Genomic DNA, 23,433 nt, shown 5'->3' on the forward strand with positions numbered 1-23,433 from the left:
GTAAGCCTCCGCGGGCGCCATCTTGGTGTGTGTCGGCCTCGCTGCAGTCCGCATGTAAGTGCCGATATCTTGAGAACCCGAGCCCGGGTCCGGACGCAGCTTCTTGTTTTTTTTACCCCATACTGTCGGGGTTCAGGCAGCTTCCAGTGGAGTCTGGTTGCGAGGGATTCTCGGGTTTTGCTGACCTTTTCTCGGGCTGAGTAGCGGAGCAGCTCCGAGACGCGTCCAGCTCGTTTGGGCGCCGGCTCTGCCCCCTGCCCCCATAGTATTTTTTTTACATTGATTCCCTCTGTAAATTGATATTATTATCATTAACAGTGTGCAACTAAATTTTTTTTAACCCAAAAAGTATTTTACTGTGATTTAAGGGTTAATTAGGTGCAACTTAACAAAAGATGACATAGATAACCCTTTGTTCTTGATTACTGGTTTGTTACTTTGTTAATAGATATCAAAGACTTCATTGAAAATAGTAACACTCTTGTTTTAACTGTTATTTAAATACTTAGAATGCCCCTTAACACTTCCCAATCATGCCCCAGGGCCTGTCTAACACTAGATCTGTCAGGCAGAGTATGCAGAAAACTGACACTTATCAGGGCTGCATACTTATGAAGGGTGAGGCGAAACCTGTCTTCCATCTGTGTAGATTTTAGCTGATTGGTTAGGGGTTAACACTGTTAACTGGATCAAAGAGGGTCAGCTTACATTAGAATTGAGGTTCAATTGTGCAGTCCTTTGGCTGTGAAATCTAATATTATTGTTGTATCCTGAAGTAATTGTTAGATGTCTGAGGAAAGTTGATAAGAAATTGAATAAAAGTGTACACAACAACACATTTTTTTGTCAGCCTCAACACAGACAATTATGAGATCACAACAGCTCCCTTAGCACTGTTAGCATTAAAATAAGTTTTTTGTATTTGTGTGTGTATATATATCTCTATCTTTATTTATCGATTGTTCGGTAGATACTTGTGATGCTGGATGAGCTTATTTTATTTCCAGTTCCTATAAATGAAAAATGTAAATCCCAATGGAGACTGTGAAGTTTGGGATTAAAAGAAAAATAATTTATACCCACACATTTAATCTAATAATGCTATGGCTGTTAACCTTTTTCCGGCCTTGCGTGCTTCAATCAAATTTAATTTTAAAATCTGTTACTAGCAAAATGGAGACAAGCTATCTGTGTTAGCAAGTAAGCAACTCTGCCCCTAGTGGTGGCTCCTGGTTACCACGCTACATTGTGTGAATAGCAAATAAATTGTCTTGTTTTACTGACTGACTAGGTTTATAGAACAGGCAGCAGTAGACATAATGCTTTATTAAAGTTTCTGTTATTATATTAACTGTATAGACACATTTGCCACTATAATGAAACTAGGGAAGAACATTTCTGTTAGGGACAAACTAATTTTGCTGCCTCCCAAGACATTGTAAAATGGGCAGCACAATGTAGCTAAAACATGTAAGGTTCAATACATCAAGAATCACACTAGAAAAATGCTATTCATGTAATGTTTTTTATTTTTGCTTTGGCTTGTGTTGTTTAAAGTATTTTCTTTATCCAGGAAAAGTGTTTATACAAAATGTTGTCACCAGGCAGAGTTGCATTTAATGTACCTCGCCCATGTTTTGTTTACTGATGTTTAATGACTATGGAATGCCTGAGGTTTTTTTTTTCCCAGCATGTAGTTGAAATATGTGATTGTGAGTTAGGAAATACTGAAAAGGACAAAAGGGGTCCCCCATGGGGTTGAAAACCCCCTTTTGCAAAGTGACAGTCGGCCTCTTAAGATTGTGTGATGCAGAGCTGAAGTAGTGAAGTGTGTAGCTGTGTCATGGGTCAAGAGCTAGCCCTCAACCACAGCAGAAAGCATCATTTATCAAGAGTAACCAGAAAGAGCAACTAATTACATAGCACCAAAGATTGCTTGTGCATTCAAACACCACAGTGGCCCAGCACAATCAAATTGTTATCTTTTTCAAGAGCTTTTTAGTTCAGGATATGAACAGCCAAACAGAAAACCAAAAAAGTTTTTTTGTTTTTTTCTCTCCTAGATAAATACACACACATATTTCTAAAATACACGGAAGTTTAACAAATGAATATCATAAATCAAATACGATGGACGATGGCAAATGACTGAAAATTTGCATTGCACCCAGAATGCAATACAAGTATGCGTAGACAGCACTGTCCCGCCTTAAAATGCCAGCAAACACTTCCCTGAGGGTCCTTAATATCTATGATACATGCATGCTTTTTAATCGAAAGCAACGGTTAGGATCTCCATCACAGATTGCGTCTTGCTGTGTTTTATAAAGAGGCCATGAATATGAATGTGCTTCCAACTTTGCACAGTTTGCAATGACCCCCAACGGTGACATTACCGCTGGGGGTTCGGTGGCCAGGGGCGAGGGGGTGCAAGCAAAGGTGAGTTGAACTTACGTGAACCTGTCCCTCGCTGGGGCGGCCATCTTTTTCCGGCCATATCTTATCTGCTCCTGGTACTTTAACACTAAGAGCCGAAGTCATTGCTGTATTCTCACGCCTCAGTATATCTTTTGACTGGCTCGGTATTTCATTGAATTTTTTTAAAATTCCAACACAGTCGATATGAGTATTTCATAAAGGGGGGAGGAGAGAAGTATTTTGTAGGGCATTCTGGGAGGCTTGCTGAAATCCAGTAATTCAGAGCTGTCGCACATATGGTTGATATTTTTTATTTTTTAATTTTTACACGTGTGAAGGGCTAACATAACTTCTTGTTCAAGATTCCATTGAATATTACTTTGGCTTTACTTCTGCCACTTGTATTATGCTTGCAAAATGTTCAGCGATCACTTAGCAAATCTGCTTATAATGCACACAGCCCCGGTTCATTTATTGGGGTGGTGGTAGAAACTGATACAGTGACACATACATACAGGATGAAGTCACACTAGGAAATACACAGCCAGGCTGACAGATACTCGCTGACTGCCTGCAGTTACACAATCTCTAACAGACTCAGCATTATGGAAAACAGAAATGTACTTTGTCTCCAATAAAAATAATTAGATAACTAGTGGTGCATGTTTATGGAAGAAACTGAAGCACCATTTTCGTTATATTTACGGAAGTCTCTACAGCTAAATACGTCCTCCCTAAAATATGTGCTGGGAAACCTGTTATTCTTTCAAATGAGTCTTTAGGTGACATCATTGCAAGCAGACCTGGGAAGTCCACTGTCTTTCGGTTTTGTGTGTCAATGACTGTGAAGTATATATAAGCTTGGCAGACCACGTTAACACTTAAGCTAAATGGTAAATTCAAATTGAGTGATGAAAAAGGAGAAAATGGTATTTTGTGTGTTGTTTTTTTTATTTTATATTACTCAAGATTAGAAATACAATCAAGCAGCACATGGGTACATGGCAAAAAATAAAGTAAAACTGGTGTGGATTTATTAATCCTTTGAGACTCTCCAGGTAGTACTTCCTTTTCTTTTACCCAACAGTTATGTTTAATTTGTGTGTGCCCAGGACCCCCTTTAATCAGGCATGCTGACCCTCCCTTGTTAACCACTTGTTTGGTTAATGATGGGGTTAATAATACCAAGCAGAAGGCTTGAAGTACCTTCAAGCCTTCCAAAAACAATAATAGCAAAAAAGGGATTTTGATTCTTTACCTCAGCAAACCTACCTATTTTTCAAGTTTTGCTTTTTAAATAAATTACCCCTCCCCCCCCCCCCCCCCCCCCACACACACACTTTAATGAAATTCTTACCATTTGTCAATAAATGTATGGGTATCACTTTCTGATTCCCCTATCTTTATGTTTATTGTCTTCCCCTGCTGTGTAAGTGGATTATGTGTTGAAGTCAACCTGAGGTCAGCCAACAGTCTTCCCTGTCAGAATGTTAAGTAGCTCCTGTGCTTAAATAGACCAAAATGTGATGTATAACTCTAAATTTTTTTTTATAATAATAATAAAAGTAGATTTCTTTAAAATGAAACCAGTCTTTTCATCTAAACATGAAATATTTTGCAAGAGAAAATGCCAATTTAACCCTTAATTACCAGGACCAGCAATTTGACACATTTTGTTGCTCTTTAATACCAAGATAAGGTTCATGGTGACAGCTAAACTTGGCATTAAAGCTGAATTAAAATATGCAACGCTAATGCTTGTCTCTGATTACTCATAATGTTCACTTACAAAACGCTGTCACTATAAAGACAGAAGATCAGACGGATTTGGATATGACATAGAACTGGAAGTGGAAAACCAAACATAGTGGCTGACACGAGAATTGATTTAGCAATTAATAAACTTACCTGGTGGCCTTTCTAGGTTTAATATGAAGGGATCCCTGGCTTAAGGCTTTGTTCTCAGCCTTTAATATTTTAATGAGCCTGCAGGCTTGGCTGCTTATAAATGAGTAGGGATTTCCAAGTGTGGTGTTTAATGTTTCAGCTCCGCAAAGGTTGTTGATTAGAAATCTCATGTTTCAATTTCCCACAGGCAATCTGCCGTGAGCAATATAAGGGAGCAGCTTAGATCCAAGGATGCTGACGATAACCATTTCATGAGCTACGGCAGAACTCCTGAAAACATTAAAGACCTACTTACTTGTGTAGTGCAAATAATTTGTTTTTTTCAATACAGACGGCTTCTATTTGCTGTAAAGCCAAACTGTGAAGTGTTATGCAGAATCAAATAAAGCAGTGCCTTGGAAAAGCAATTTTTATACCATGCAACTTTTGTTTGCTAAAGCTGTCTTACAGGGTTATTCAAAAAAGGTACAGTTGATTGGATTTTAAAGTAAATTCAGAGTGAATTTCAAATTTAAGACCAAGTAGCTGAACTGGATACATAGCTGATTTGCATATATTTTCAATTTCTGCTATTTTGGCCTAATATTAAATTTGCTCTAAATTCTCTGCAATTCTCATTTGATAAAATAACCCTGTTGGTCGACCTTGTAGAAATGTTTATAGATATACAAATGCTGGCAGTTGTCATTAGAAATATAAGCACAGACACACAATCTGTATATTCGTTTTTTTTGTTTTTTTTTATATAGGCAAACTTGTGAGCTTTAAGTTAAAGGCTTGTTGAGTAACATGGTTTTGCTTACTCTAGCAATCCATGTGCTAAAACGATGACCCAACAGCTTCAAAATAGCCACAAGAATTCACAGTCCAATTCTCAATGTGGCTATAAATAGTGCTGTGAAACAGAGGATGTTTAAGGCATGACTTTTGCCCTTTATAAACTAGTCACTCTCACTATTACCTGTCATGACATTTTCATAAACTTTGGTTTCAACCTTTTGGTAAGATGAATGCCCCCCTCCATCAGTAGGTAGCATTAAAAAGGAATACTTTGAACTCTTTTGAAGTAAAAGATAAATATAGGGGGCAGAAACCAAAGCTGTAACTGTTGATCTAAAGGAGAAACATGTTATTTTACTATCCGTTTAGTGTTCTGCATTGCAATATATTGCCCACCCAGTTGGAGCCAGAAGTGTTAAGTAGATTCCTTAACATTTAATTTGAAATGGATCACTGCACCTATCTTGTGTAATGGAAAATGAAACAGTTAAAGACGTAATCATATCACATACTATTTTTTAAAGTAGCAGAAAATGCAATAACTTTTTTTTGTCTTATATTAACACAAACATTTTTTTTTTTTTGGCTTTGAGATCACTTTTGGATCACACTCTTAAGTGTTTTTTTGTTTGTTTTATAATCTACTTGCCTATTCAGTTAATATATATTGATTTGACAATCTGTTTAAATACTTAATTTTAAATTCTCGTATTTTGTGTTTTAGGTTCGTTCCTGGACAAGGGCTTGTACTATATCCACAAATAGGAGATAAACTGGATATTATTTGCCCCAAAATGGACTCCAAATCTGTTGGCCAATATGAATATTACAAAGTTTATCTGGTAGATAAAGAGCAAGCAGACAGTTGTACTATAAAGGACAGAACGCCTTTACTGAACTGTGCAAAGCCTGATCAAGATGTGAAATTTACCATCAAATTTCAAGAGTTTAGCCCAAATCTCTGGGGACTGGAATTCCAAAGGAAAAAAGATTATTACATCATATGTAAGTAAAACTTCTTTAATATATTTCTTTCATGTAAGCCTACTTTTTTTGTATGTGACATTGATGACGACGAGCTATCTTCTTCAGCCTTTTTTTCAGGAATTGTCTGGCTTCCAGCTGCAGTAGATCTTACTATGCTTTCCTTATTTCTACATATTTTTGTTCAAGCCAGGCATAGTCCATCTATGCTTTCTATTACCAGTTATTGGGTGAGGTGCATGCAATCAGTATTTTAATGGGACACTATAGGCACCCAGACCACTTCATCTCATTGCAGTGGTTTAGGTGCAGTGTCCCTGTTCCCCTTAGTCCTGCAATGTAAAACAGTCACTAGAGGTGCTTCCTGCAGTTTCACGGAGTTTGACTAAAATTCTGCTGGATGTCTTCACGCTGTGTATGAGGACATCCAGCGTCTAGAAAATCTAGGCAATGCTTTCCTATGGGGAAGGCACTAGGTCCTCCACCTTCGGCTGATTTGGTGGAGGAGGAGACGGGGACATCAGAGTTGGAACAGGGTAAGTGTAAAAAGGTTTTGTTTTTAACCCTTTTTTTTTGCCGGGGGGTTGTGGGCACTTTTGTACTCCTTACACTATAGTTTTCCTTTAACTCTTAACAGCACTAGCAGGATGTGTACAGTGCATTGACTTTCTGCAATTAAAAACATTCTGACATTGTTGCAAGATGAAAAACATGGTAGATATAATACACAGACCTTTTGTTATAGGTGCAGATAGTGTCACTTTTGTGTTATAGAAATAGTTAAAATGTTGAACGTGTAAAGTTATCATACCTCTGTTATGCGGTTATTTAGCTGCATTATATGCTAGCTGAGATCTGATCAAAGATTCTAAAGAGACACACTTTGAGTTCCCAGACCTCAAAGCCTAGTTGCTAACCTTTTTGAAAGTACTGCCCAGACTATCATGAAATATAATCATTTTTCGGCTTACTAACATCTTTTATGACCTGTGAAGTGGGTAAAAGAAATGCCTTGGGAAACACTTGATTGAAAACCTTCAGCGTGCATGCGGACCTCATTAGTTCAGCTTAAAGTCAGATGATCATCTGCTTTGACATGAACAAACTAAAATAAGTAGGTTTCCCTAAATGTTTTGTCCGAATTAGTTTTCTATATCAAATAGAGGTTTTAATTGCTCTCTTGCCTCAGTGCTAACAATCTAATTCCAAACCTGATTCCTAATGTGGAATGCAGCCTGCTCAGACAGAGTTTCCTCATGCAAGGTTGCCCACAAGATTAAAATTGTTAATGAAATGTAATGATTTGTGCACCGCCCCTGTAAAAAAAAAAATGCATTTTGATTTCTTGAAATTAGATTTTTGTTTTAAACGTTTAATAATTGGTCATTATATTGCTTTGGATTAAAACATAGCATAATTGATGTTCAGGATATTTGTCTATTTGGAGTAAGTTGTAAGTAAAATCCTTTTTTTTTCTCTTTAATATGGGGCTTTTTCACTACAGTGACATGGCGAATTGCCAACTGTCTTGCAAAATGTAAAAAAATTCTGTGTGTTTATCACACTGCTCATAGGCAAGTACAATAACACTCTGTCACTCAAATATTTAATCTATGTATTTATAGGTAATACCGGTCGTACTGTTTATCTATATATATAGATTTCTGCTCTTTAAAACATAATAAATTCAGGATGTGAGCAAGAAGGAAAATGTTCCCCTATATAATAAATACCTTTGGCTCACGGTGAAATGTTGCATCTGTGAAGCTCAAGTTAACGCCACCAGACTCTTCCGTAGTTTTAAGTTCCGATCTCCTAGCCTGCTTTTGAGTGCATGTCTCCAAAAGTAACTAAGTGCAATTGCAGAAAGGGGGACTGCTACTCTCAGATGAAAGAAATAGCTTCTAAGTAAAATCACTGTTATAATAAAAGACACCGTTGTAGCCATCATTTTTAGAGCACATGAGTTATATTTTTATTTGCCATCGACTTTCGTCTCCTATAAAAGAAAATCTGTTTGAGAATTCTTTGATGTATTGGAAAAAAATCCAGTGCAATGGAATTTTGTAATGAACTGGTAACGCCATCAGCACAGACCACAAAGAAACTGTTTAGTGTCACCATTGACTTTTGTTTACAGCAGTAAGCCTACTTAGATTTGGGAAAGTAGAGTCGAGCTCGCGAGATAACTATAGTCACATTAACATAGGCCCTTGGAATACAGAAACCTGTTTAAACCAGCTTTAAAAAAATGTGTCTTAAATTTATAAATATTTTTGATTTAACAAGAAAAGTTCACAAAAAATAATAAAGGATAGATTATCTTTAAAAGTGCCTATAAAATGAAAACTTTTCACAATAATATGCATTACAGTTATTTTTTCGAGCATCCTTAGAAATCTCGAAAAATGTGAATAGTTACCTGCTTATCCTTTCAGCTGGAACTTTTGCCTAATGAGAATGTGCCAAGCAGATCCTGCAATGCTAATGTGCCAAATACATCCTGCAGTTCTATATTATGATTCTTGCTGAGAATTATGAAATAGATGGGCATCTATTCACTGAGCAGATAGTTATGGTATATTATCATTTGACTCGAGGAGGTTAGGCCAAATTAATAAACTTGAAGAAAAAAAAACCAATTAGACTTATAATAATTTATTGTATTTTACATTTGGATATTAATTCTGTATATTTGCTGTAAACCCATTATAACTAGCTGCTTATTAGATATGCTTCTGTGGAATTGCTTTAAACACACAGGCACCATGAATTTGTTTACATTTGTATTGATGCCATAGGTTTAACACATCCTAATGGAGCCATGGTATATGGGAATTTCCATCCCAGACCACACAAATCTTGTAGAGAAGCATGAGGCTGTAAGATTAATGACCTTTGCTCATATTCCGTGCCATTACTGTGACTATACTGACGGGTTATCTTATTTAAAGAATGGAACAGATACTGCAGCAGGAAATATTTAAGTGCCACTTCTAAATTCCCAAGGGCAGCAAGTGAAAGAACAAGATTATTCTGATAGCTAAAGACTGGGATTTGTGGTGGAAAAAAATTAAGGGGGCTAAAAAGCATGTGCAATATCACAATGACAGTAGACAGGAGACATCAAAAAGGATTTGTTTAAAATAGCGTTGGAAATGTGCCTCTCATTTTATGCATCAACATTATTTACGAGGATTTGAACCCTTGAGTATAGTTACATAGTTACCATAGTTACCATAGGCTGAAAAGAGACATGTGTCCATCAAGTTCAGCCTTCCTCACATATGTTGCTGTTTAGTTCTTGAAGCTTGTTACATGTTCTGCATAGAAATATTTTAATTCAGATCTTTAAAAAAAAAAAAAATATATATTTTGTGATCAAACATAGATATACAATTGTGTACTCCAGCAGCTCAAAATGGTAGGAATTTCAATTAAATGTACCATCATATGTCATTTTTAAAGTAGCTATTCCATCTCACCTTAACTGGAGACATGTGAATATGCATCTTATCATGCTTAAGTACGTGAATGCAATACCTATTGAAACATCTGAAAATGAACTATTCCTCCATTTATGTCAATGTTCCAGATCCCCGATTCAAATACCTTATGCTAGATTTGATGATGGTTAGATCTTGATTATGGAACGTATCTTAGGCACCAACCGAAATATCTAAAAAAGAGAAAATGTTGAGCACTTGTTATACAGATCCATAGATTGCATATTTACTGTAGATTACAAGTGTTCCAAGTGAAGTGGTTTATTTTACTCTTTTAGAACAAGAGTCTCTAATACAGATAGTTCAGTTTTGTTTAATGTGAAAACCTTTCTTGATGGGCTTTTAGTGTTGTGTTTTTATAGGCCAAAAACTAGGAGGAATGTTTTGAGCATTAGGTGGCGCTGTTGTAAGTGATAGCATAGAATGAGGTCAGTTGAACTACCAATTATTCTGCATTGTTCTAATTTAGAAATGCAGATGGCAACATACAATTCTCTGTATAATGAGCTTGTTGCGTTAGAATTCTCGAAAAGAAAGGAAATTAGTTGCCTTCTGATTCAGTTAGATCCATAATACGTATAGTGAGATTTCCAAATCCTACTTTGAATTTATATTTTAGCCAGAAGACCTGGTGTCAGTACATCTTACCAGCAAGTAAGACACAGGGTTACATATCTTTAGAATGGGTAGTTTTGTGCTTATCTCTAATTCATACTTTTGAGTGCTTTGATGTAGGACTATCACAAGGTGAAGTTATTTTTCATTAGACCAAGCATGTAGAAAATTGCACTAGATTGCTATTGTATAGCAAAGCTCCCCTCGGAGAAATGAGGTTCATCGCCGGGGCAAAGCCTTACTGTGAATTTTTATTGGAGTCGCCATTAGGCCAATGCCCGGTCAAAGCACATAGCATCACGTCCATCTGAGCCATTATACCATGAGAGTGGAGTATTTTCTAATCTGTAGTGTTATATTCCAAACTGTCAGTTAACATTAACTCAGTCAGTGGTGAAATCTCCCCACCAAGAGATGAACTCTGCCTCAAAATGATGTTTTCCACTTCACTGCCACTTGTACATCAATTACCAGGTCATTAATATCATTGCGTGCAATTAGAGCCAGTAGAGCACACGTGTGTTTTTTCGTTTTTTCTCTTACCAAGAACCTTTGTAAGCCAGGGAATTCAGCTGGTAGATTCAAATTATTAAAGACACACCGGATTTGTGAAAGAATATTTTTATACCAAAATATTGGTAATGATTAATTTCAGTTCCAGTTGGTCATCTCATGGGTAGAAACAAATAACATTTCACCGATACGGTCGGTCTGGAACAAGTTCATTTGTTTAACTCCTTTATTATAAGATGCTGTTTTCTATTTCAGATCTACCAGCTTGCATTGACATAGATTATATAGTGGCTGTAGAATATATTTGCACTTCATAAATCTTCATATTGGACAGCAGTGAGACAGTTCTTGTATTTACCATGATTATGATTTAAGAATGGAAGGGCTTCAGGGAATGGGGTTATCTGACCCTTTTACAACAATAGAGGATATAAAAAAAAATCATTACTGACCCTCCAGTTTGTTCATTACCCTTTTTAACTGCTATATAAATACCGAGAGATGGTTATTTATACACTAACCTGCACTTAAAAAGGTCCAATATTAGTAAATAAAGTAAAGCAAACAAAAAATGCCACTCTAATGGCATTCTTCGTTTGTCTACAGCTTGTCCCCCAACATATGTTTAATCCTGCTTCCCCGTTCCTATTCGAGCAAGGCTCTTTCAACTACATTGGTTTGTTGAAATGTACCTGTATATTTTAATTCCACATTGTAGAATGCCGTGGAATATGCTTCCGTTGATAAATAAGAGAAATAGTTTCAATAACGTTTTATTTTTTCCACTTACTAGTTATTTCCCAGCAGTGCTTAGTTTGTATCTGTTTCTATCAATCCACTTTAGCTATTTCATGTCCAGTGACAAAGCATATGTATCTTCATATAAATGCCTACCTGTGGTGCTTTAAGGGTTAATTATTTGAACTCCTTATTTATTTATCCTTCCTACAACATTTCGATGTAACTGAACGTTGGTGACCTGTTTAGCATAAAAAAATGACATCCTAATATTCGCTGCTAAGATGCATTTGAGCAAGTGTTTACACGCAGTGAGTTAGTGGGATGACAGAATCTATATTAATCTAGAAACAAGCGAGGCACTAGATCGCTATGGCAATAAGACACTATTTCCCCCAATCTCCGCTGGATATTATGTGTTTAAATAAGAAAACCTCCCTCGTCTTTGCTGAGTGTAGAAGAAGAGAAACAATTTATTACTGCTAGGACTATTTGATCTTCTTGAGAAAATGCAGGCGTATGGGGCTCCGGCCTGGGAAGGTACTTGTGTCCTTGTCACTCTCTTACTCTTTCTTTGCTATCGGCAAGGATGCTAAGAGCGGTACAACACAAAGACAGCTGTGGCCTGAGAAATCTGTGCTCATTAAATCAAGACACTGGTTTAAAATGATTCTAGTAGCTATTCAAAGGCCAGTACACAAGAAATAATTATAATGGTCTCTTTGCGTTTGCTCTGTGAAATGGTTATGATGGCAAAAAGGAGGAGTTGAAAATTCAGCTTTTCTCCCCACCCCCCAAAAGAAATGTCTTTATTATACAGCTCCAATTACAATTAATGGGAGGAGAGATTAGGTTACGCTCAGGAATATTCATAAGCTCCCACTATGCCTTTTGTTTCAGCACAAGAATTCCCCATTATGAGATGAGATCTGGAGATATAAACTGTGACGCTTCATTGATCTTTCTCAAAAGCATTTCAGAAATCCCTTGTTTTAAAATGTTATGCTATTTTTTTTCTCTTAGTCAAGAACAGGGAAAAATGTGAACTTGCCATCGTACACCTAGCATTGTCAATAAAAAAATTATACATTTCAGCGAATGGTTCTGACAATTAACCTCTTAGAATCCTACATTATTTCAATAATGTAGAGACTGAGCATGATTACTAATGAAGGTTTTTAGTGGGTGAGTTTTTGTAATATTACATTTGTTTCCCTAATTAACAAAAAATATTGCCTGTCTTGCTGTGTAAAAGAAAAGTGTATTTTCATGAAAACCTATCCAGCTGTAATGGATACCCACTGGGCTGCAAAATGGGCAATTATTTTTCTATATATTATATTTTCTTTAAGTCTTATTATGACTATATTTATCCTTATTGCTTTCCCAGTTCTACTGTGCATTGTAGATCTGAGTTTGAACAGTCACTTTTTTGTAATTTGCTGGTACTCAGAGAGTTAAATTATACACAGACAGCTGTATTAAAACCTCAGTAAACAGAGTACCGGCATTTGGAAGTCTTTTTTTCCATACGAATGTACAAACAGTATTAGACTTGGGGATCTATTATCTAAACAGTCGTCATGTGTTGGCAAAGCATATTGTAAAAATTTTCATCAATTTAGCAGAATACTTTTTGCAGGTCAGTTGTCCACTTACCTAAACTAACTGTTAAGTGAGTAGATCTCATAAATCTTCATTGCACCTGTCAACCCATCCATTCAGAGATGTATACACCCAAGGTGTGGTAAACCAAATTATTTAAAAAAAAAAAAAAAAAGTTTAACCCTTTCCGTGTCAGAGAAGACAATACACTTTGGACACCGTTTTTTTATTTTTTAATTTTGCTTTGTTAGTCCACTTTCAGTGTTCTTGCCTTTTTGTTTTTTTCATTGGGAATAGGATAGAGGATAGCAAGATCTCTTTAAATACCAAATTCGGGGCTGTGTTTTATAAATACCATTCACAATACAGCCCTACAAAGAAATGAATTATGTAATTTTGTCATGTACATTTTAATATAGTTTACAGTGATGTATGCCCAACTTATTGTCACCATGTACTACTTAAATGTCAGGTTGGCCAAAACAAGGAAAAGCATCATGGGAGTGGTAGATAGGCAACAGCTAGTGTTCTGAAATTTGGCCACCCTGTACTAAGAGTGTGGTAAATCTCCTGTGACTGCTGGTTTTGCTTATATTGTTGTTCTCCATTCCAATTTTTAGAAATGAGAGTCACTACTTTCACATTAATTAAGCTGAAAAACCCAACAGTGTGCCCTGCTGGTACTTTATAAGGGTGTCAGACAAATGAGAGCAACCAGAGCATGCTCACATGGTCTTGCCGCCAAAGGATTTTCTTTGATAAAAGCGCTGTGAGCTTGATAATCCTTTGAAGCAGACATTAGATCAAGTACAGCTTGCATTAAGGATTGCTTCTTATTAATGCTTGATTCCAAAGCCTTTCACTTTTTGTTAGTGAGTGGAAAGGATTTCTTTAACAGAGTCTACAGATGTATATTACGTTCTTCCCCTCTCTCCCTCCTCTTTTTCCCACTCTCTATCTTGCTCTCTCTCCTGCAGAAACGGATATGACTGCAGATATATAGATAGATATAGATAGATAGATAGATACCGGTGTATATATATTTGTTTAACTAAACTTTAAAAATCCCATGTCATTTATTTCACACAATGATTGCATTGCCACTTAGATTGAATATAGTTTCAAAAATGTAATGCTGGCAGTAAATAGTTAAACCTGTGCTGGAACTCAAACTGTGCACAATACTGTGATCCTGAAGACCAAACTTGTTTTTCTCTTTCCGTTAGTGGCAATATTTTATTTATTTTCCGTTCAATCTGTGTGAATAAGTATATGTACAGGCTGAAATTCAGGCAGCTTAATGCTCGCTCTGATTAGTGTTGTGTTACTATCTTGATTGGCCGAAATCAGCCAAGATCTATGCAGCAGCTAAATCTCCTGGGAGGCAACGTAATAACGATCAAATGAAGACATATTAAAATGTAATATTACTTTCTTCCATGGGGACTATATAAAAATCATAGCCAGAAACAGCTTGTGCTTGCTGCTCCTGTCTCAACTGCTGATTCAGTGTCTTTTTTTCTCTCTTCATTTTGGGAGACATCTTTTAAAGACTAGAAAGAATATTCAAGGTTTCACTTATATTTATTGTTCAGCAGGTTCACTATATGTATTTTTGGAAGCTGAATAAAGTGGAAATGTTTTTTAATTTCACTTTTCTAGCAATCTTTTGTTTTTCAAATTCAAATATATTAAATTGAAACAGAACAGCAGGAGCCTAGCACCATAGTGGACTATGGCACCAAAAACCATTCTATTGGCCACCACAATCCAATGCTTAACAGTTGCCAGTCGTAAAACTCTTTCCAATATTGTACGCGTGTTTCTGTGAGCCCCACTGACTTGGAAGCTTTATCAATTTTTTTTCTTCCAATTTTCCTTTTAATTATGAATTAGTCATGCCTGCAAAGGTAATCTGTTAGTAACGGGAACTTTAGAACATCTCTCAGTTCTATATAGGGCCGACGACTAGCTCCATCCATTGTTAGATATCAGTAACAAATCGGCTTACCTTACGTCTTAAGAATGCTGAAATTTCAATCTGAATTCCATCATTTATACGGCGACTATAATTAAAGCAGGAAACGGCTACTGACTGTTTAGTGCAGTGTCTGAATTTTTGCAAACACTAAAACACAAATGGTGCTGCCCCACCAATGAACTAAAAATCAATAATTTTAGAGGGCCTTCTTTGTCCATATTTTATATGGATACAGCATTAAAATGGCATGCTTACTCCTAACTTATGAATAATTCTACTTTAGAGTCATTGGCCACTTTTTAATGGACCCTCATTATATCTAAACACTCAGGAATACCTTGCTGACATACATACACAGAACAGAGTTTAATTCTGTGTTTTAGTTTATGTTCTATCACTGACCATAGCAATCACATAACATGAATTACTGCTGCTAAAAGAGTCAATTTTTAACTCTATCTATGCAAAGTTCATTTTGCACCAGTGTGCATCAGAATTAAAGTCTACACTTGGGTGTATTATTGATTAAAATAAGACAGAACAGGTACCTCCAGCTGCTTCTATAGCCAAGTTTTGCCAAATGCCTTATTGTTATGTTAAAGGATCGAGTGAAAATCAGCTCCAGCCTGAAGTATCCCTTTAAATTTCAGTATTTTCATACACTAAACATGTTTAATGTAAAATGTATCCAGCAAACCTTGTTTTGGACACCCAGAGCCAACTTCTGAACTGTTAAATCCCTGTGAGTTGCCAATGATGGCATTGGTTCTGCACAGGATGTTTCAAACCATGTGTATTAAATCACTGAAAATGTATTGGCAGTCGTTCTAGCTCAGAAATCATACACACTTTAGTTATTTTCATGTCAGCAGCACACCAGTTAAATAAAATACAGCCTACAATATTCAATAAGTCTAATTTATATTATATGTATTAAAATATCCAGAAATCATACTTTAAATGAAAGGGAAATTAAGTAATAAAGAAGATATCTTAAGTTCCAGGATAACAGAAGACATATTAAAAAGCGTTAATGTTCAAGCAAAGCTTAATAAATAAAAAAATCAGTAGTGCTTTGTTCTTAGGACAACAAAAATCAACAGCAAATGATAAAATAATTGAAGCAAATACTCTTAAAGTAGGAACAGCTTTCAGCCCGAGGCATTGTAAATTGCACATTCCATTTCCAGCTTTGCCTCAGCGTTTTAAGGTTCCTTGGCTATAACATTTGCAAAAACAAAGCATTTGGAATATTAATTCCCTTTTAAATAGCAGGAAATTAATGTTGTGATTTTATGACTGAACCAGAACTGATCCATTGTAACCTGAGCACCAAACGGGTAACTCACTTCTTAAAATGCAGTGTTATTAAGGCGTACCATAGAGAAAACCAAACAAGCTATTTCTGTTTTGATTAGAAAATGTGTTTTTAATATAATATAATTAGAACATGTTGGGATAGTAAACCTTCATATATGTACATAATGTCCAAAAAAGTTATACCCCCTCTAATCATGGCTGTTGTCTAAGAAGAAAAAAGTACATAGAACAACCATCCCAATATCTAGGCCTAGAAATGACTCGGAGTTTCGGGCATCCATTATGTTGGATCAAGAACCCCTGTATGAGTCACTGAGTCACTCCTCTGTGGCATTCTGTGGAATGAAGTCATTAAATTATATGAAACTTTTTTTTATCTGCTACTTTCAGGAAACATTTGTTAAAATCACACTGCCTGAAAACTACCTCATCAGACGTCACACCTAGTTCTTTTTTTGTCCATACTGCTTTCTGGGACAGTTTCTTTGTGTCCCTAAAAAACAGAACATTGGAGAACATGAAATAGGCAAACTGATATTATATATTTGAGTTTTCCATTTTTTTATTTTTAAAGGTGACCCAACCAGTTAACTAGAATGCTGCATATCATTTGTGGTAACCGTAAAAGCAACTAACAAATAGAAAAGCACACCCATTTATAGCTGAATATTATAATATGCTGTTTACAGAGGTTTATCTTTTTTCCTTCTGCTGCTCATTTAATGTTGAAATGTCATTTAAAAGCTGTACACCAGCCAGACAATTGTTCTCAGTGCTAGTTTCTATAGTGATATAGCTAGCCATTTTAGGGTTTTGCTTTAAATGTCATTGTCTGGTACTTAGAATACAAAATGGCCACAGAGACTACCCCTTAAAATCAGAAAAGGCCTCAAAGTCATTTTGTGTGTTTGCTTAATAAAACGTCTTTCTTGTACTCGTGAATAAAAAGAAAAAAGGAATTCATCCAGATTACTGGTGTTCTGAATTTCCCCACCGAGGTTGTTACAAGTAGTCAGTTTTAATTAAGGGAGTAATGTGTCTCTGGCCTTTCGCTATGCTACAAGATGAAGCTTCATTTTGAAGATGAGCTTCGAAATGCCCAAAGCTGTTTTAGGTGCCAATGAAAGGACTGTGGTCTACTATATATATATATTATTATTTTTGTTGTTGTTGTTGTTTGTTGGTTTTCTTTTTATCTTTGTTAAAAAAATAAAATCTCCTTTGGCAAACAAATGTATAAATGTAACTGCTCTCATAATTTACTGAAAGAAATGAATATAAATCTGTAGAAGTCCAGCAAGCTTACTTGAACAGTGTTTTTTTTAAGATTCATTACATGTGGTTGTTAAAATCAGCATTACTTGTTTTGAGAAAGACTTACATTGGCATTCTATTATACACACCTTTTTCCTTGAATTAGATGGTGAAGGCTGCGTAATAAACTGTTCTATTGATGCTCTAGCTCCAGATGTGACATTAACCCCTTATGGGGTTAATGAAGACAGGACTGCTAGCTGTGTGTAAGGGTATATTTATATACTATTGTGGTGATACCAAGTGTCTAACATGTTCATACCTCCTAACTGTGCCTCGGCTGGAATCTGGAAGGGGACGGACCTTTGGAGGGAGAGTCACCTGTGACACATCTAGTTTAACTGGTGATGCCCCTAAATGGTGCCTCTAAATGGGTGGGCCTACCCAGAAAGTAGACAGTACCTCTACTGGTTTGGCATGTTTGCCTTGCACTAAACACACCAGTATTCGATTCAGTTTCCTTCATAGAGGAATATGCAGAGTGCTGCTAAAGTGCTCCATGCATGATCCTAGTGCTAGCTGCACAGTGTGAGAACGTCTGTTGATACACTCATGCTGTGTTGCCTGGGGACCTCGAATGCAGGACACCAGGGAATAAAAAAAGCGGGACAAGATCCCGAAAGTGGGCTGTTGGTAGACATGCTCGTTCGTTATTGCTCACCACAAATTAATGGTTGCAGTAATCCAACCATGGCCCACACCAGTGCCATGCTGATGAACCTCAAACTCCCATCGCAGTAAAAATAGGCATTGGTTAATTTATTTCATAATCTGGGTAAAGCCAACACCCCCTCCACCCCCAAACAAATAATCAAAAATAAACTGACAATAAATTAGCAGACTATACTAATGTTTATGCACTTTTTTCATGGCATTTTGTGAATGTTGGGAAAAAACAATCTTACGATATGTGAATGCGGCACATTATTTGTTTATATATATATATAATGTATGTATGTGTAAAATATATTGGATTTGTTGGGGTAGGGGCACCATGCAGCTTTCATTAAATTAAAACCGTCTCATCTACAGTTACAGCACAGTATTGAGGTTTTCTGCACCTATTTCTTCTCTATCTTGCTAGCCTTTACATCCGCAAATAGGTTGTAAGAAACACAGACACATTTGATTTATGTCTTGGGCTGCTGCTTGGTATTGATTTTTGTTTCCGCAAAAAAAAGAAAAACAAAAAAAAACAAACGATGTCTCCATTATTTTGTGAGTCTTGTGTTCTAGTGTCACGCTGTCAGATATACTCATAGATTAGATTACTATTGCTAGTTTTTTTTTCTGTTCTTTTTTTTTCTTTTTCTAAGAAGGATTTAAAATAAAAATGGGTTTGAGAAAATGATTCTAGAAAAGCAACACTGTAGAAATATATTGGAATGTAAAACCTACAAATGAATACTTTAAAGAGAAAGTCCCAACAAATGTCTGCAGTGTGTGTGTGTGTGTGTGTGTGTGTGTATATATATATATATATTTATCTTCACTCAGAATGTTTATGCATATTCTTTAAAATTAGTGCCACCATTTTTCTTAGTTCTGTTCAGTGGATATAATGAACAAATCAAACACATACTGAGCAGAATGGTTATATGACATGAGGAAGGCCATGATTACTGTCTAGATGACGTGCAGTATAATAACATATGTAAAGAGTGATTTATCCATAAGAGAAGGAGCGATGGCAGGTCTATCTGTTTTTAAAAATATTTTATGTATTTTATTTTAAAGAGACACTATAGTTGCCTAGACCACTTCAGCTCATTGAAGTGGCCTGGGTGCAATGGCCCTGTCCCCTTTAATCCTGCAATGTGAAACATTGCAGTTTTAGGGAAACTGCAATGTTTACATTGCCTCACTAAAACAGACTCTAGTAGCGGCTGTGTTACAAGGATTTTTAACCATTGCAGCGAAGAAGGGGTGGTGGTGAGAGAGGGATAGACATATTTGTATTCCTAGCAATATAGTATCCCTTTAAGTAGCTACTGTAGCATAAGTAGTTTGGGTGAAACAAACTAGGAATAAAATCTGCATGAGATGAGACATATGTACAGTGTAGTATGGAGTGGAGTTGTACAATAAGTTTGTGTGGATGTTTAGTGACTTAACAATAGGGGAATTCTGGTAAGGTAGTATGGTCAGCAGGGCAGCTCTAAAGAAGTCTTCTAGGTGAACTTTAGAGGTCCATGTACGATCAGTGAGCTATGGTAGTTGAATAGGAGCCTGCATATGTATATATATATATATATATATATATATATATATATATATATGTATGTATGCATTGTATAAGTGAATATGATACTTGATGTGTATATATAAATAAAAGTAAATGATGTATGGTTACTGTGAAAGGCACAAAGTTGCATACAATAGATGGATGGGTGTTACAAAACCTTTATACTCATACAATGGGAAAATGAGGAGTTCAGACAATTGCTGGATGCTGCACAAAGGTCTTACTTCAGAAATAAGCTGTTATGTGATGCTAAATGCAAGCTTGAGAAGTAGCTATTTCCATGAGGGTTTTTAAATAGGCAATGTACCAAATGAAGTTCTAATGCTCCATGTATACAATATACACACTGCAGATCTATATCAGTGTATATAAACTTTATATACAAATATAAGAATCTGATTGTTCTAATTCTAAGGAATATCAGAATTAAAAGAAAAAAGGGTTAATATGGTTTCCTGCCATAGTCCACCTTACAAATCTGCCATTTCATGCTAAACCACTTATGGAAACAACTGTACTCCTCAAGCAGGCGTGTTACATAGTGTAAAATCAAACAAGCATGTGAAAAAAAAATGTAACAGGGGAAGACTATACTACTGTTAATGGCAGCAATTAACTGATACATTACACCATTATTGTGATTTCCTGGTATTATTTGGACATATTGTATTCATGGTTTTGCATGCACGAGCTAATTGCCTGAAGTCATTTGCCAAAGCAAAGTTGCCAAAAACAAGCCTAGAGACAAAATGGTCATAATTGTAGAAGTAACATGTAACAGGTATTGACAATCGCCTTGTTTCTTTTTTTTCTAGCTACATCAAATGGCTCCATAGAGGGTGTGGATAACCAGGAGGGAGGAGTCTGCGTAACTAAAGCCATGAAGATCCTCATGAAAGTCGGGCAAGGTGAGACAATTTTTAATGCTCTCGTCTATGTGCTAATGTGTGTGCACTGTACTTCAGCACCCTTCCTTTGAAATGTTTACACGAGTAGTGAGATAATGCAGACTGGCCTGCTTGAGCATGGAAGTATTTAAAGTTACTGTCCAAATACTTATGGGCGACACTATTGATAAACAATGTGTCAAAAATGAAATATATTTCTAATTAGAACTTGGTTTTGTAGTCAATCAACTAGCTCCGTTAAATTGAAATGTCATCTGCAAAGCTTTGCTTGCCAACTGTGAGAATCCCCATAGTTTCTGCAGATGGTCTTGCAATCTCAACGTCTAAAATAACTTGCATTACATGTTTTCTTAAAGTAAACCTCTCATTGATTCTTATTAAAGTACACAGATAAAAAAGTCCCTGTTTGAACTTGATATAGCTGTCTGGCACACTTTCATTTGTGCATGTTATATATATATAATTGTTTCTGATTAGTGGTAGGAATCACCTTTGGCTCAATACTTTAGTTTTGAACACAACAGAATGTTGACAAATTGCAAATATCTCTTTTGAGGTAGAATGAAGCAAGCTTAAAGAACTGTTCTATTATTATTATTATTATTATTATTATTATTATTATTATTATTATTATTATTACTACCATTTATGAGCTACAATCCACCTTGTCTTTCATAAATAAGAACCTGATGAAGGTTGTTAATAAAGAGCAATTGTAGGACAAAGTGATTGCCATGGACGTCAATGGGATGTTCCTACTGGCAACTCCACTGTTTGAAACATCTGCCTTCAATTGTTCTTTATAAATAACCCTCATAATTTAAAAAAAATACAGTGTATAACCATATATTTATTAATTTGTTCTGTTTTGTAGATCCTGACTCTGGTTCCGGTAAAGATGCATTGCCAACCAGACGTCCAGATCAAGAATCAGGCACAAATGGAAAAAGCTCCACAACTAGTCCATTTGTCAAAGATCCTGCAGGTACATACATTTATTTTTTAAACAGACATATCACCATTCTAGATGTTTATAAAACTTAAGTAATTAATCCTCTATCGCTTTCTTTGCACCCACAGCATACTGTGTAAATAATATGTAACATTGTTCAACTACGTGAATAATATACACATAACTTTAAAGGGACACTGTAGTCACTATAACCATTTTATCTAATTTAATTGGGTGCAGTTGGTGGAGTGCCCTGGCGCTGTCACTCCATTTGATGTTAAACTATTTTAGAGCAGTTTAACACTAAATAAGGGTCCCTGGCAATCCACAGTCCGCCCTTTCTGGAGGTGTGGCTAAGGCAGATATAACACACTTCCATATAGTCATACCCATTCATACTGTCAGTTGGAGCTCTGATAGGCTAAAAACAGTCAGCTGACACTCTCAACCAATCACAGCTGTCCATTGCTGCTCAGGTTATACTTCCTCATTAGGAAGCACAGAGGGGATGGACTTCTGGAGTCTCTTGTTTAGCTTTAAAACATAAAAACATTAAAAGCTGATTAATGCTGAATTAAATTATGGCACCAGGGGATTGAAGACACTAGAACCAGTTTAATGAGACTAAGCAGATACAGTGCCTACCGTGTCCCTTAAAGCACATTTACAACGTCCTTCATTTGGTAGTAGTAAGAGGCATAGTACAAAGTTTCACATAGCGAGTTGACTTTCATTTTTAATTAACATTTCATCTAAAACTTACATTTTTGGAAAATGTGTTGTGCGGCAGATGCCTATATCTTATCATCAAATGGGAGGAGTCTTAGTCAATATTAACTTCCTATAAGGTTGCTTACTGTGCGTTAGTGTATACGTGCTTATTAAACTAAACAGCTTTTTCACTCGACCAGCAGGTCTGGTGAAAAGGAATCATAGAGGGTAGTACCAGTCTATCCTGTAGATATTAGACAACTACAAAATGGTGGAATACTAGGTTACAAAAACTGGTAAATGTTGTGTACAGCATAAAATATTATATATGCTTATTATTCTAATGAATTCACAGCATGCTGAGAGCATTGAATATCAGAATGTTCACTCTGACACTTTTTTTTTTTTTACTGTACACCAGATGTGCTTCCATTTGTTTAGTTAATTGTGTATTAAATATGCTGAATCAGTAATATTTCTACTATGTTGCCCAAATGAACTTTGGCTTTCATGAATGCAAATAAATTACTAGTCTGCGCTGATACGGTCTTGAAAGCTGTATCGAGTTCATAAAATGATATTGCACTAATGAATATGCAGAGATACCAATTGCTATGGCTAGAAGACAATAGTACTGCATACCCCTAGTGCAATGAATGTGTTGATCAGTATTATGAACAACCTTATCGGAACTACAGAATTTTTTGTAGAATTGCTACTTACAGATCGATGGTAGCTGAATTCTACGACCTAAGCTAAGCTAAGTTTAGCAAACACAATTAAATATGGACTTCATCAGGACGTTTGCTACTCATTTAAAGTTGTCTCTGGACATAGATTCGAGCCTTAATAAATGTTAAGTCTAGGTTGACAGCTTTGTTACAATTTCTTGATAGATGGTGATATATATAGCAAGAACAACATGGTATAGTGCC

At 36.1% G+C, this 23,433-nt stretch overlaps 1 protein-coding gene across 1 annotated transcript in view; it reads left to right on the forward strand.

Moving 5' to 3' along the window:
• Positions 1-23,433, forward strand: part of EFNB2 (ephrin B2) — a 43,181-nt gene that overhangs the window by 16,892 nt on the left and 2,856 nt on the right. Inside the window, exons 2-4 of the mRNA XM_063459945.1 lie at positions 5,831-6,111; positions 20,743-20,835; positions 21,710-21,820. Of these exons, the coding sequence (XP_063316015.1) occupies positions 5,831-6,111; positions 20,743-20,835; positions 21,710-21,820 (485 nt within the window). The remainder of the gene's footprint in view (positions 1-5,830; positions 6,112-20,742; positions 20,836-21,709; positions 21,821-23,433) is intronic.

The sequence above is a fragment of the Pelobates fuscus genome, chromosome 1 (assembly GCF_036172605.1).
Source record: "Pelobates fuscus isolate aPelFus1 chromosome 1, aPelFus1.pri, whole genome shotgun sequence".
Taxonomy (NCBI): Eukaryota; Metazoa; Chordata; class Amphibia; order Anura; family Pelobatidae; genus Pelobates; species Pelobates fuscus.